This window comes from Theropithecus gelada, chromosome 12 (genome assembly GCF_003255815.1).
Source record: "Theropithecus gelada isolate Dixy chromosome 12, Tgel_1.0, whole genome shotgun sequence".
Taxonomy (NCBI): domain Eukaryota; kingdom Metazoa; phylum Chordata; class Mammalia; order Primates; family Cercopithecidae; genus Theropithecus; species Theropithecus gelada.
In genome coordinates this window covers 101584033-101600458 of record NC_037680.1, presented here as the reverse complement: position 1 = coordinate 101600458, position 16426 = coordinate 101584033, and the positions used below count along the sequence as shown (strand labels likewise).

The 16426-nt window shown below is 38.9% G+C and overlaps 1 protein-coding gene across 4 annotated transcripts in view; it reads left to right on the top strand.

The window, feature by feature from the left end:
• The window catches only part of DOCK10 (dedicator of cytokinesis 10), a 279740-nt gene that overhangs the window by 144172 nt on the left and 119142 nt on the right, over nucleotides 1-16426 (top strand). For all 4 annotated transcript variants that reach the window (XM_025404350.1, XM_025404349.1, XM_025404348.1 and 1 more), the window contains exons 4-7: nucleotides 3295-3377; nucleotides 13610-13682; nucleotides 13958-14080; nucleotides 14331-14465. In XM_025404350.1, the coding sequence (XP_025260135.1) occupies nucleotides 3295-3377; nucleotides 13610-13682; nucleotides 13958-14080; nucleotides 14331-14465 (414 nt within the window). The remainder of the gene's footprint in view (nucleotides 1-3294; nucleotides 3378-13609; nucleotides 13683-13957; nucleotides 14081-14330; nucleotides 14466-16426) is intronic.

Genomic DNA, 16426 nt, shown 5'->3' with positions numbered 1-16426 from the left:
TTTTTTTTTTTTTATTTTTTAGTAGAGACGGGGTTTCACCGGGTTCGCCAGGATGGTCTCGATCTCCTGACCTTGTGATCCGCCCGTCTCGGCCTCCCAAAGTGCTGGGATTACAGGCTTGAGCCACCGCACCCGGCCTTGACACCACTGTTTTCTAACATATAACACAATTTACTTAGTTTTTAGTTTATTGATCAGCTCCTCAAAAGGAGGTCAATCCAAGAGGGCATGGACTTTTGCTTTTTGTTCCCTGCTATATTCACACTACCCAGAACAACTCCAGGTAACCTAGTAGGGCTCAATGTTTGTTCAATGAATGCATGAATGAATGATCTCCAAGATGAGAAGACTAGGCTAGTGAATCAGGGGATAATATTTTATTCTACTTAAAGTGGTCATAAAATTAGAAAGCAAGTGTAAAAATCTATAGAATATGTTATTAAGTAAATAAAAAACAATATTCATATTCAAATAAATACTTAGAGGGGAACTACATAAAACTATGCAACAGAAAAAGGATTGAAAGGGAATGCAAAAAGGGAGTGGGTTTTATGCTCTTCTTTTTCCATTTTAAAATGGATTTTGTTTCATTTGAGAACAACAGCAAGGTAGAAAGAAAGGAAAGGAAAGGAAAAGAGAGGGGATGAGAAAGAATTATAACCATGAAAGTTCTGTCTCCTTGGCTTGGGATACTGTTGACCTATATGCTCCTTGTCTAAATCCCTGGCATCTTTATCCAAAATGAAGACAAAACATTTCAGCAAAGGAGTGTATTAAGGCTCAATTTTCAGCCAGGTGCAGTGGCTCACACCTGTAATCCCAGCACTTTGGGAGGCCAAGGCGGGCAGATCACGAGGTCAGGAGATGGAGACCATCCTGGCTAACACGATGAAACCCCGTCTCTACTAAAAATACAAAAAACTAACCAGGCGTGGTGGCAGGTGCCTGTAGTCCCAGCTACTCGGGAGGCTGAGGCAGGAGAATGGCGTGAACCCAGGAGGCGGAGCTTGCAGTGAGCTGAGATTTCACCACTGCACTCCAACCTGGGCGACAGAGCGAGACTCCGTCTAAAAAAAAAAAAAAAAAAAGTCTCATTTTTCCTCTTATTTCCAAAAACACGTGCTTTGCAGAATTGGCTCAGGCATTGGCAAGTTGCTACAGCTCACCATACTCTTTTGCTCAAATTCCCCATCCATTCCAGTACTTCTAGATCCCCTGACTTCCGTTTTACTACTCTTTTCTACATTCATCTGTCTTGCCACTGTTTTGTTTTCAAGCTCTCCTTTTGTCCTGCATTCATAGCTGTCATCCTCCAACACCCACTTTTGTCCCAGGGTCACCCCTTGTTTTGTCCTCAGTCCCCAGTTTGTGTGTGGGCACCTCCCTGAACAAATAAAGCCGTGGTGCTGAGAGAACTCCAGGCCAGAGAAATCCACAAGAGCCCCATCCTCTCTCCTTGCCTTTTTCATGCATCTCGAGCCTCATGCCTGGAACATGTGTTCTCCATTCCCCTTTCTATGATGCCCACTAGGCCACACCCCTCCATCCTTTCTGCAAAGGCAGTGTTAGCACTTTATTTGCTGCAGCAGTCCTGCACCTTACCTATTCCCTTCTTGCTTACAAAGACAATCACAGGTCTTTACTCCTCACAGTGCAATAGGTTTATTACTCTTCATATTCCCCCAATGCTAAAGAACAGGTGTTCCTATAATCCAAATAATAGCTGCTTACTCTCCAGAATCACGTAATTTTAGAATAGAAAGGAGTTTCAAAAGTCATCAGGTGAAATCCCGTTACAAATCTATGATCAGTACCGTGCTGGGTGCATGGCAGGTGTTTGGAAAATATTTGCCATCCATAAATATTATATAATCAGCCATTACATACCACTATATAACTATTTTGTGCCATTAACGTTTCTAAATCATTTTTGCTTATCAGTTATTCACATCTGCTTATAAAATCTATGAATAAACTGGAGATCATTATGTTAAGTGAAATAAGCCAGGCACGGAAAGACAAACATCACATGTTCTCACTTACTTATGGGATCCAAAAATGAAAAAAATTCAACCCACAGAGAAAGGGAGTAGAAGGGTGGTGACCAGAGGCTGGGGTGGAGGGGAGGTGGGGATGGCTAATGGGTACAAAAAAAAATTAGAATGAATAAGGCCTACTATTTGATAGCACAACAGGGTGACTATAGTCAATAATAATTTAATTGTACATTTAAAAATTACAAAAAGAGTATGATTGGATGGTTCATAACACAAACAATAAATGTTTGAGGGGATGGATACCCCATTTTCCATGATGTGGTTATTACACATTACATGCATGTATCAAAACATCTCATGTAACCTGTAAATATACACACCTACAATATACCCACAAAAATTAAAAATAAAATAAAACAAAATAGAACCTGTGAATAATCGCAGAGAAAGGCTGTGCCTTAGAAGGCATGGGATAAAACTGAAAAGCTAGTTTCAGGCTAACAGAAGCAACGATACAAAATGGAAGATTGGTCACTGAAGTAAGAACAAGAAGGAACGGGCTAAAATCATGACAAAAGGCTCTCATATAAATAACAACATCTTTTCCTACTAAGAACTCTAAGATCATGTCAGGGCTTGCCAAGGGAAGCTGAAAAATGATGGTTCTTGAGGTTAGCGGCATGTCCGGTAGCATTCAGGGGTGATTACATTAGTTTTTTTGGTAGAGTAAAATAGAGTAAATATATTAAATAGTTCCTCCTATTTAATGGAGGAATGGAATGGAAATGGTTAGATTTCCACAGGAAATGGAAAATGATTAGAAAGAGCAATCTCCTTACCTACCTTTAAGTTGCTAGCATTCATACCGCCCCAGAGGCACAAGACCTGTCTTCATGGTACTTTTTGCTCAGGCAGCTGATTCTTTTTAAATTTTTTTTTTTTTTTTTTTTTTTTTTTTGAGACGAAGTCTCACTCTGTCACCCAACCTAGAGTGCAATGGAGCGATCTGGGCTCACTGCAACCTCCGCCTCCTGGGTTCAAGCTATTCTCATGTCTCAGCCTCCCCGGGTAGCTGGGATTACAGGCACCTGCCACCACGCCCAGCTAATTTTTGTATTTTTAGTAGAGACGGGGTTTCGGGGTTTTGCCATGTTGGTCAGTTTGGCCTCGAACTCCTGACCTCAGGTGATCCACTCGCCTCGGCCTCTCAAAGTGCTGGGATTACAGGCGTGCGCCACCGCGCCCAGCCTTTTAATGATAATTTTATATTAATAATTGTCATTTTTCTTTCTTTCAGGCTTGTAAATTTTATAGTTCCCAGTGGCATGTGGTAAACTACAAATATGAACAATATTCTGGAGACATTCGACAGCTACCCCGGTAAGAACCTGTGATAAGCACTTATTGATCTTTTCCAAATATAGATGACGTCCTCTGTTCTAGTCCTGCCATTGTTTGTGAATACACGTACATTAATCTTCTGTCAAGGCACATTTTCCAAAATGTACACATAAGAGTCAAGATAGGACATTTTGTTCAACATGTGTAGCTTGCACTTCACAGAGTTTGGATTGAGATATAAATATACTCTGATTTAATTTTTAAATGTAGTTTTGACGTTCATTTATCATTGTGTTATTATTTTGTGAGCTGTTTTTTCTATAGCAGGCACAAGAGGATTAGAAAAGTACCCTATGGCCAAATAGTTTTTCTGACAATATAGCATTCATATTTCTTGTTTCATGCATTTGCATGCTGGGATATCAGAAGTCATGAAAATAAACAACTTCCACAAAATATATATATATAAAATATATATATTACATATATATTTTATATGTTTTTTATATTTTATGTTTTTATATTTTGTTTTTTATTTTTATATATATTTTTACATATATACATATGTACATGTGTATATGTACATATGTACACATGTACATATGTATATATGTAATATATATGTAAAATATATATATTTTATATATAAAATATACATTGCATCTATAATATACACACACACACACACACACACGCATGCACACACACAACCAAAAGGAAAATAAACCCCTAATTTTGTTCCTGAGTCTTAGGAACATAAGCCTTTGGAGAAAGTAATTTTGTTCTGCTTCTGCTCAAATGTCACCTCCGCAGAAAAGCTCACCTGACTACCTGAACAAAAATAGAAATTAATTCAATATCTGTTTCCCCTTCTAAAGTAAAAATCCCCAAAGGGCAGGGACTTTTCCCTGCAGAATACCCTGCAGGCCTGTAAGAAGAATGCCTGGCACATAGTAGGTGTGCAGTACTATAATCATTTATTGGACGAACGAACTGAGTAAATGGCAAATTTTAAAATATAATATTCCTGGATAGGATTGGATTTGCTCATATTTAAAGAACTTCCTTGAACTGCTACTACCCAACTCACTGGTTCATCAAGCTAAGATTATGTAAATAATTCAGAAAAACACTTGGAACAATCAAAAGTTAAGCTTTTATTAACACTTTCCTCAAGTGAAGCACTGAGATGATACACATTGGATCTAATTTTTAATAGATGCATGGTACAGAATTGGGAACCACTTTGCTAGATTTCCTGTGGACCCAGAAGCATGCTTTCAAGACTTGTATATTTAGAAGCGCTCCTCTCAATTTCTGAATGTGGAATTTGAAAGAGGGATTATGAACTAGATTTAAGAAGGTGGCATTTGATCTTGGATATGAATCAACAGTAGCTGCCAACACGGGCATCTTGGGAAAGGATTCTGGAGAAGCAGCAAGGCAAAGACCCTGAAGTGGTGGGAACCAGTATGGTCACTTGAGCAGAATGAGTCAGGAAGGCCAGAGCTTAAGGATGGAAGGGGCATAGTAAGATGAAACCAAGGACCTTAGGCAAGGGACCCTGTGTGCCCTGGAAAGGAGCTTGGATTTTACTTTCATTCCAAGAAAAGCCTTGGGAAATTTCAACCAGCGGTGTGGCATGATCTGATTTACCTCTTTGAAAGAACTATTGGGCTACTCTGTGGAGAATGGGACTGCAGGGGTGGCAGTTGAAGAAAAAGACAGGAGGAGGCCATTTCTTTTGGGGTTTCATTACCGTGAAGACAAAAATATTATGTCCCTTCTAAACTGCAAATCTTTTTTCAAAACACTGAACAGTAACGTTTACCAGATCTTTGAGCATTCTTTTAGACTTGAGTCGCTGCTGATAGACAAGCTCTCGCAACTTCATGTTGGGAAAGTTCACCACACCCTGAGCTTTCATGAGTAATTGTTACATTCAAAATGTCCGGGTGTTCATGACACACTTTTTGTAGGCACAACTGAAAAGCAAAGCATCCTTTAACATCAGGACTTCCTCTTTCTGAAAATAGTTCTGAGAAGTGGTTACAACTCGGAAGCTGTGTCTAAGAAGTTGGGAGACTGCATCTCAAGTTGAGAGGATGGAGACAGCAGTGTTTAGCCGTCCTGTTAACTAAATGTATTCCCCACCGTCTTTAGGTCCATTACAGTCTTCAGTGTCTGTATCCCCAAACACTATTCATCTTTCCTTATATTCATGATGCTATAAAGAAAGCAAATTAGAGATTTCACATTCACAGTATTCTTCCTCTGTTAAAACAATGAAGTATCTCGAGAAAGAACCAGTCCTGGACATTATTGCTAAATTGCGATTCTCATAGTTCGCAAGATTAATCTCATGAGAAGAAATTTTAAAAATTAACTGAAATAGTGTTGAGAATCTCCCTTACTTTAACTAAAGAAAGTGGAAGTTGATACCAAGAAAGGGAAGAATCAGACTGCCACAAAGTAAGAAACTTTACGTATTCAAACTGAAAATCAGAAGTTCTAAAATATAACCCTTTCAGATATACCCCAGAACAATGAAGATGAGCACTGAACAGCAGAATTATTCTTTAAAATGATTTTACAAAGCTAAGCATTCCCCTCTAAAGACTACCTGTATTTAGGTCAGTAATGGAAACAGATAATTTACTTGGGTCTTCTGAGGCTAACAGAAGTAAATCATTTTCATACCTCCTGGATTAGAAGAATTCTCCTATGTCTGCTACCAATTTAAATTGCTTATTTCTTTTTATGAGTTGCTGAGACTGCAAAATGAAAATCTGCAATTATAGAAAAGCAAAAAAATCGGTGAAATTTATTCTTTAAATTTAAATGTGTATTATTGACCCTTAAGATTTTCACTTTTTTAATTTTTAAGCAAGGGTCCATAGGAAGATACTGAAGAGATAGATGATTTCAGGCTAGAATGGAAAATGTAAGCCTTTACACACTAGCAATAGAAATCAGCACTGAACTTGGAGATCCCAGAAGAAAAAAGCAGCATAAAAATATATGATGCCACTGATTTCGTTAATCCACTGGGTAAAATACAGAGATGTGTGACATATTACAAATTTTTACCATGGTCGATTTGATAGAAAGAAGATGTAAGGAAGAAAAATTCGTAAGAGTATGAATTGTGACTAAAGATCAAATAAAGTGTGACCAGCTTAGCTGGGCTGAAATAGAACAGATTTTTTTTTTTTTTTTAATAAAAGAGCATTTTCTTGAGTGTCTACAGTGAGCCAGAATGTGCTGGGTGTCATACATGCATTATCTCATTTAACACTCATAACCCTATGGAATAGGAACTGTTATCCCCATTTTATAGCAGAAACTAGGAAACTGAGAGGGAAAATACCCCAAACTGAGAGGGAATTTTAACTGATGGGGCACTCAGGCATCCCCACACTGGGCAATCCAGGTCATTTGGGTGGAGAAAGGGGAAATGAGGCTGCCTATAGTTACTACCAATGTTGGATGCAAACACCAAAGGGTAAGGTCTGGGATGAGCCCTTTATCTTGGGGTCCCCGAGGCTCTTAGAGATCACACAGTGGTCCTGGGGGAAAAATTTTAAAATCAATAGCCACAGGTGCTAATCTTTTCATGACCTTTGAAAGAGAAAAGTCATTGCATAGTAGCCCCACAGACATCTGACTGAGCGTGAAGATGGCTCTTGAAAGGCAGGAGGCTGTGCCTTGTGGATTTTTTAAAACTAGATTGGGAAATAAGAATCTTCAGTAGCCCTCAAGCCTCAGCAATGATCCAAGCACTGTCTGCCTTCCCTGCCCAGGGGCATTGGACAGGCCTCCCTCCCGCAGCCCTCCCTCCTGCACTGTTTCCAGCCCCTACAGCCTTCCTTCTGGATGCTCCATGCTTGGCCCCTCCTCAGAACCTGTACTCTTGCAGCTCCCTCTGCCAGGGGATTTTCTCCTAGGTCATCACACAATCAGCTGCTTCTCCTCCTCAGTTTAAATGTTACCTCCCAAGAAAGGCCATCCTTGAAGAGTCTTTCTACACTTGGCCTTTGCCATTTCCACAAGGATCACTCTTTGCTCTTCTCCTCTTTCTCCTCTTTGATTTTTTTCTTTTCTTTCTTTCTTTTTTTTTTTTTTTTTTGAGACAGGGTCTCACTTTGTCCCCAGGCTGGAATGCAGTGGTGGCACAATCTCAGCTCACTGCAACCTCCACCTCCCAGATTCAAAGGATCCTCCTGCCTCAGCCTCCCAAGTAGCTGGGATTACAGGTGTGCGCCACCATGCCTGGCTAAATTTTTTGTGTTTTTAGTGGAGACAGGGTTTCACTATGTTGGCCAGGCCAGTCTTTAACTCCTGACTTCATGTGACCCACCAGCTTCAGCCTCCCAAAGTGCTGGGATTTACAGCCGTGAGCTGCTGCACACAGCCTTGATTTTCTTAACAACCATTTTCACTCAGAGAAATTATCTTATTTATGCTTAATTCATGATTGACTCTCTAGTCCCCTAGAATGCAAACTTCCTCGGTTCAGGAACTTACTTTCTGATATGCGGTTGACATTATTGCAGCTCTTCTGGATGCCAGGTAATATCTGGAAACTGGAATGTTGAATAGCAAAGGAGAATGGCCCCCAAGAATTAAGACGGCTCTCAATAATGCACACTGAATTTGATCAAGCAAACTCAGAATTAAGAAAAGCCACCAATGAAGTGACATGCTTACATGCACTATAACCCTAGCCCCAGATCTGACTTAAATTGACACTCTGTGGTCTGCACAGATTTTTTAAATGAAGATTAAGATCAGCATGGATATGGCTAGGGACTACTGGGGTTGGCTGAGTTTTGCTATTGACTTCATTGGTATTTTCTGTTTCATATCTTCTGAGTTTTGCTATTGACTTCATTGGTATTCTCTGTCTCATATTTTCTGAGTTATTTTTGAATCATTAATACTTAAAATGGATGTTTAAATAAAGTTTTATTTTATTAAAGAAAGTATGGGAATGTCATAAGTTGTAATATAGTGTTAAATATGACATTTAGGAAATTCTTAAAAACATTTCCAATCATTTGTCTGAAGCTCTCTTCTCTCTTTTCTAAATCATCTATTCTTCAAAAATACCAGGGAAAAATCATTGAGAAATTTTTACTCAACGTTTACTTTGAGAATACCTTATATGTATCTGTTGTACAATTTTTATTATCTTTACTCTAAAAAAGAATCAGTTCAGAAGGCATCATTTTTGGTCACTCTATGTATAATTTCAACACTTTCAAAATTTTCACACATCATTTTTAAAGTTTTTTGCAAATTTTAAACCTAGGAGAAAGTTAAAAGATTGGTATACAATTAATCCCACTATTCCCACCATCTAGAATGTGTCTTTTATGTTTTGCTATATTTTGTTTTATACAACCTGCTATCCATCCATCCATCCATCCATCCATCCATCCATCCATCCATCCATCCTTCTAGAGATCTATCAATTTGTTTTATTTTTGGTCATTTTAAAGTGGAATTTAAAACATTAACACACTGCCTCTTTAAACTCTTCAAAATGCACACCTTTAAATACAGCTATAGACATCTGTAGTTCATTTTTTCTCTTTTGATATAAAACGTACATACAAGAAAATGTGCAAATTGTACGTGAACCATTTGATAACTTTTGACCACAGTACACCTGTGCGACTCAAACCTCTGTTGAGATAACAGAACAATGTTATCACCCCAAAGAGTTAACTGCCACCCTTCCCTGGTTAACCCTTACCTCTCCTTTTCTCTCCCCCAAGAGACAATGAGTGCTCTGATTTTCATAACTGTGGAATCATACCATGTGTGTTCTTGTTTCTAGCTTTTTTTCCTTAGCACAATGCTTCTGAGCGATGTCCACGTTGTTGCACGTGTCAGTAGCTTCTTTTCTTTTCTAAGTAACGTTCCTGTGTGTGGATCTACTGTAGTTTGTTTAGCCATCCTCCAGTGACAGACACTTCTGCAGCATTCTGAGCTGAGTTGGTCATAAGTCACTAAACCTATGGGCTTTTGTGAAACTTTTGTGAAATGTATAGGCTATCTCAGTCATTATTTCCACCTCTCAACTGGGAGATTTGTGAGAAAAAACTTTTGCAAGCATTTAGCCTTTTAAGTTGAAATTCATGAGAACCTTACTTTGTTTCTTCACTTTTTTGTTTTTACATCGTTACTAGTTTGAAAGGCTTTGTCTCCTCCTTGTTTATAAGTATCTTGCAGAAACTGGCATTAGTGAGACGCCTGGCCTGTATTGTGATCCACAGTTATTGAGAACAAATGCCTACAAAATTATTCTTTTGGAAGGAAGGATAAGCCATGCTGGCCAAAGAGGATAGAATAGGAGGTTCAGAAACAAATACCATTGCATCAAGGTCAAATGAAACTGATGGGAAATGACTAGCACGGGGCCAAATATTGACATTCCACATTCAAGTTTGTCTTTGTTGCCTCTTCCTTAGTTTTCCCGATTCACTCTTTTTCATTCACTTGCGATGTTTCCTCTGTTCTTTCTTTACTGCTGTGCCATCATTTTAAGAATCGTGGAACACTCTTCTTCTATTCTCTGCAGACAAGGTACCTCGAGCAATTGCTCTGAAATCAACCATTGGAACCTTCCTCTGAATCTCAGGCAACATGTCACCTCTCACAGGAGGGGGAGAGAGGGAAGGGTTGTATTTACAGGCTTTATTTTTGCCAGTCAAATTAGACGGTGAGAGAGACTGCTTCTTGTTCGGAGCATGTTAGATGGTAGTAAGGAGAAAAAGGAATATTTTTGGTGCGGTATCAAGAATTTCCCAGTGATCCTAAAAGAACTCTATGTCTTCTGCTGCTTCCTCTGCCCTCCCATAACGTGGACCCTGACCAAAAGAGGCAGAACAAGTTAACATCAGTGCAGGCATCACTGATAGGCTTGACTATCTCTAAGGCTCTGCAAGAAGGAAAGATAACCTCCTTTGGAAGAGAGAAATAGCAGCAATCTTACTTAATGTGCTTATTAAAGATTCACCTTTCCTAAATGCAGGCTTCTAATACCATGTCTTAAAAGTGGTTACAATGATAAATCTCCATGTTATGTCTATTTTACCACAATAAAAAACGCTTCTTATCAGGAATGGAGAACATGGTTCTGATCTCAGGCTTTTCATAGTTTAACAGTGAAGCCAATGTTCCTTTTGTGCTCTAACTTTCCCTGCTGAAAATGAAGGGAGGGTAAGAGTATTTGGAAGCCCTTACTTAACACCTATGTGAGCGCACAGCATAGTAATTTGATGCATACTTAAGCCTAAAGAGCCCTGATCATTCACCTTCCTATCTGGAGTGCCATCAACATAGGGAATAATTTGTGATGTGAATACTAAATGCGCCTCTGATCTTTTCTTTCTCAATACTCAGATTCAGAGGTTGCTTTCACACAATATAAATAATCTTAAAACAAATACCATTTTATTATCTCTGTATATTTGATTTTTTAAAGATTCCACATATAAATGAGACCCTACAGGGTTTTTTTCCCACTTCTGGCTTATTTCATTTAGCATAATGTCCTCCAGGTCCATCCATATCATGGCAAATGGCAGAATCCCTACTTTTTAAGGCTGAATAATATTCCATTTTATACACACACACATTATTATATACATACACACATAGGTAGTCACACACACACATAAACACATATATTCACACACATATATTCACACACACATACACACATATATATACACACACACATACAAAAACATTCACACACATATATATTCACACACACAAACACATATATTCACACACATACATACACGTTCATACCACATATACATACACACATATATATTCACACATATATACATGCACATGCATATATTTTATTCACATAAATACATACACACATATATTCACATACATATACATACAAACACATATATATTCACATACATATACACATACACACACATATACATGGAAATATCCTAAGTGTCCATTGACAGGGGAATGAATAAAAAGAATGCTACACACACACACGTATTCACACACATATACACATACATGCACCTATATTCACACACATATATACGGATACTCATATTCATACATACATGCACACACATATATATTCACACACATATACAATACAAAGACACACATATATTCACACATGTATACACACACACATATGGAAACATCCTAAGTGTCCATTGACAGAGGAATAAAGAGAATGCTACACACACACACACACACACACACACACACACAGAGGCATATATTAATATATTAAACATTATCTTTATCCATTCCTGTTTTAAACACTTAGAATGTTTCTATATATTGGCTAGTATGAATAATGCTGCAATGATGACGGGAGTGCAGACATCTTTATAAGCTGGCGACTTTATCTCCTTCAAATATATACCCAGAAGAGGAATTGCTGGGTCATATGCTAGTTCCATTTTTAATTTACTTAGAAATATCCATACTGTTTTCCATAATGCCTGTAGCAATCTGCATTCTCACCAACAGTTACCAGGGGTGAGAGGAAACAGGGAGGAGTTGATGAACTGATGCAAAGTAGCACATGTGCAGGATGAAGTCTAGAGAGCTAATGTACAACAAGAGGACTAAAGTTAGTGAAATCATATTGCATTAGTGATTTTAGTTAAATCAGTAGATTTTACTGCTCTTGTTACAAAAAAGTAACTATTGAGATGATAGTTATGTTAATTTGCTTCACTACAATACCATTTTACTGTCTATATGTATCCCTCCCATACCACCATGTTGTAAACCTCAGGCATACACAATAAAATTTACTTTACAAAAGAAAAACATCCCATGAAATTTTTATATGGGATTTTATATAGTAAAGGGGGCCACACAGCTAGACATCAAGAAATGCCTGTACTTTTGGTGGTATTGTCTGGTTTCCATTCAACCATTAGTTATGAGATAGAATCAAGCCAAAGAAAACTTATTTATGGTTTATTTTACCATTTATAAAACCAGATGCACACTGTTGCTTCTCTGGTCAGAGATGTTGCAACTTAAATAGGCATTTCTAGGATACCATGAAAGTGCACAGAGTGTAATTGCTACCAGTCCCTTTGGTGCACATTTTTGAGGAGGCCATGGTTAGGGAGCAGCACAGCCTAGTGGCCATAGTACAGACTGGTTCTCAGGATCATGGTTCTTCAGAGCTGGACTCTTCCAATGACCATTGTGTACCCTTGAGTATGTCACATACAGATGACACAGAAATCACAATGAGGGCCGGGCGCGGTGGCTCAAGCCTGTAATCCCAGCACTTTGGGAGGCCGAGACGGGCGGATCACGAGGTCAGGAGATCGAGACCATCCTGGCTAACACGGTGAAACCCCATCTCTACTAAAAATTACAAAAAACTAGCCGGGCGAGGTGGCGGGTGCCTGTAGTCCCAGCTACTCGGGAGGCTGAGGCAGGAGAATGGCATGAACCCGGGAGGCGGAGCTTGCAGTGAGCTGAGATCCGGCCACTGCACTCCAGCCTGGGTGACAGAGCAAGACTCCGTCTCAAAAAAAAAAAAAAAAAAAAAAAGAAATCACAATGAAAATATCACCACTTAATATTCCACCTACAAATGTGGGGGAAGGAAAATAGAAACTCCCCAACCTTTCAAATTGTCCTGCTTGCCTACATCTAACTCAAAAAGGTATGTGTAAGTTTATGTAATTAGAAGGCTGAACGCCAGTGGCTCATGCCTATAATCCCAGCACTTTGGGAGGCCGAGGCGGGAGGATAGTTTGAGGCCAGGAGTTCAAGACCAGCCTGATCAACATGACAAAACCCCATCTCCACAAAAAAATACAAAAATGGTGGTATATGCCTGTAATCCCAGGTACTACTGGGCAGGGGTGGGGGGGTGCTGCAGCGTGGGAATCGCTTCAACCCAGGAGGTGAAGGTTGCAGTGAGCTGAGATCACACCACTGCACTTCAGCCTGGGCGACAGTGAGACTGTCTCAAATACATATATATATATATAGTTAGTTAGTTAGTTAGTAACTCCATGCTTTAAAATAGAGATTTATATACAGGAGATAAGATATCATGGTAGAGGAAAGTTAATACTTCCAAAGGACATGAGACACTCAAAAGATTACATTATTTTACAAAAATCTGTAAGAATACCAGCACCATAGTTGTTATTGTTACCTGGGGAGCAATTTAAAATGAAAACCGTCTCCAATGATAAATCAGAAGCTTTTTTTTTTTTTAATATCAGAGCAGAATACAAACCAGAGAAGCTTCCTTCACATTCCTTTGAGATTGACCATGAAGATGCTGATAAGGATGAAGTAAGTAAAGAGTTGAAAGTGAGATGTTTAAAACATGAGGATAATTAGTTTGTCTTGCACTAAAAGTTTTGAGTTCTGACCGGTTTGTTGTGAGTTGTAGTAGCTGTTGGTGGTAAGGCTTTTAGTCAAAATGAATCACGTTTGTTCTGAAATTGAACATGCTTATTTAAGATAAGTTGAAGAGAGGAAAAGAAGTCTCTTTTTTAAATGCAGTGTCTACCTACGATCTAGGGTCCACAAAAGATGGCTGTCATGCTAATATGCCTTTCCAACAGGATACCACTTCCCACTCGTCTTCCAAGGGGGGTGGAGGAGCAGGAGGAACTGGCGTTTTCAAGTCCGGCTGGCTCTACAAGGGGAATTTTAACAGCACCGTGAACAACACCGTTACTGTTCGGGTAGGGAGACATCAAGACTCATCTTGGTCTCTGTCACCTTTCTTCACACTCCCTCCTCAGGTCACAGCACAGAAAAGAGCCATTTTCATTGAGTTTATGTTTCATGTAATATTTTATTTATGAGGAAGTAGGGATGCTCTTCTCTAGAAAAAATGTCCTAGAAATATAGCACTCCTGAAGGAATTAGAATAATTCTAATTTCTATGAGTAAGAGCACATTACAATTTGAATATCTCCTTATATCTTTTAGTCATTCAAAAAGCGCTACTTCCAGCTGACTCAGTTGCCAGATAATTCCTACATTATGAATTTTTACAAAGATGAGAAAATATCCAAAGAACCCAAAGGATGCATCTTTTTGGATTCCTGTACAGGAGTGCTGCAGGTGAGTAGAAATCCCTTTTCCTCCTTGGGATATTTCTTTTATTTGAAAAGTATATTTAACAAATATTCATGGAGTATCTGATATGAGCCAAGAGCTGCTGTGGACTCTAAGAATTCTGTGACAAACAAGGCAGCCTGGATCTCTGCTTTCACAAATCTTACTTTCCAGAGAGAAAGGAAAACAGGAAATAAGCAAAGACATGAATAAGCAGAATGGAATCAGCTGTTAAATTTTTCAATAAAGAAAATAAACAGAGAAACATAAGGGAAACAGAAGAGTGGTAAGGTTGAAAAGGAATATTAATACTCAATAAGGGAGAAGAGCATTTTTGAAGAGAGATAATTTGATCTGCAAACTAAAGAATGAGCAAAAGGGCCAGGCGTGGTGGCTCACGCCTGTAATCCCAACACTTTGGGAGGCCAAGGTGGGCGGATCACGAGGTCAGGAGTTCGAGATCAGCTGGGCCAACATGGTGAAACCCCATCTCTACTAAAAATACAAAAATTAGCCAGATATGGTGGCACAGGCCTGTAATCCCAGCTACTGGGGAGGCTAAGGCAGGAGAATCACTTGAACCCAGGAGGCAGAAGTTGCAGTGAGCCGAGATCGTGCCACTGCACTCCAGACTGGGTGACAGAGCAAGACTCTGTCTCAAAAAACAAACAACAAAAAAGAATGGGCAGAGGCAGCAAGTGCAAAGGTCCTGTGGCAGGGGCAAGTCTCAGATATTGAAAGAGAAGCAGAAAATTAACACCCATGTTTGCTGCCATGTAGAGAACCCCTGAGATCATGAAATTCAGTAAAGTAATATGTAAATGACATAGTATTAACATAGGCACTTCAAATATGTTATTTTATAATTAGGTAATAATGATAGAGTAAGTTGACAGTGTACATATGCAGCATCTTTCTCCTAAGAGGTGGTTTTCTTCAAAGACAAGGATTCCATTGATTCCAAAGAGTCTAATTTCAAAAACAGACATAGTGCTTTTAACAAATAATGTTCTGTCAACTCTCGGTCTTCCAATTATTTGTCCTTAGTATGAAATTCAACATGGGCCACTGTGGCAAAGGGAAGCAGAGTAATTCCATAGACCCCATTTGGACATTTTAGTTTCAAAACGCTGCGTCCTACTCTGATGAAATAACTAACCGTATTCCCTTTTATGTAGTCATGGAGCAATCAGAAGTGTTTTAGCAATCTTCCCTCAAATTTCACAATGACACTGGCTCACTGAGGTCCAGGACTCTATTTCTGGTCACAGGCCAGTAGAGAAGTACTTTTTGTTACCCTCAAACCTCAGCATTCACCTAGCTTGTTACGAGCTGAGATGACATCACAGACCACTCCTGGAGGCCCCTGGATATGCGGATGCAAGTAGAGTTCTCTCCAGTCTAAATGATTTAGTCCTGGCCTATTTCTGGATGGTTTATCTGTTACAATCTGGAATTCTTCCAGGAAGCAATAAAGCTGAACTTTAAAAGGAAAGAATTAATTGTTTCTGAGCACTCTGCCACAAGTGAAAGATGATTGCATTTTAACACAGATGCCAGCTTTCCATAGGGAAAGGGCAATAATGACCTTAATGGAAGGTGGAAATTGTTTTCTATCGTTGATCACAAAGGACACTTTTTGGCCTTAGAAACATGAAGTAAAACGTTAGCAATAAAGATCAATAACTGCGTTTTATAGACATTGAGCTGAAAATTTTAAATATTATCCTTTCCATTTGTACTTGAAAGCTTTCTCCAGCAAATGAGTCATCATTTTTTAAGACACATCATTGTAGTCTTTTGTTATATATTAAGTTTGCAGAAACACAGGTTAATATGCAATATTTTTCTTCTTCAAATGATCATAGAACTTACTGCTCTAATCTGCCCTTCCTATGGAGGAACTGCTTCTCCATCATCTCTTACTTAGATTGTGTTTCAGTCTCTGCTTAAACATTGTCATGGAA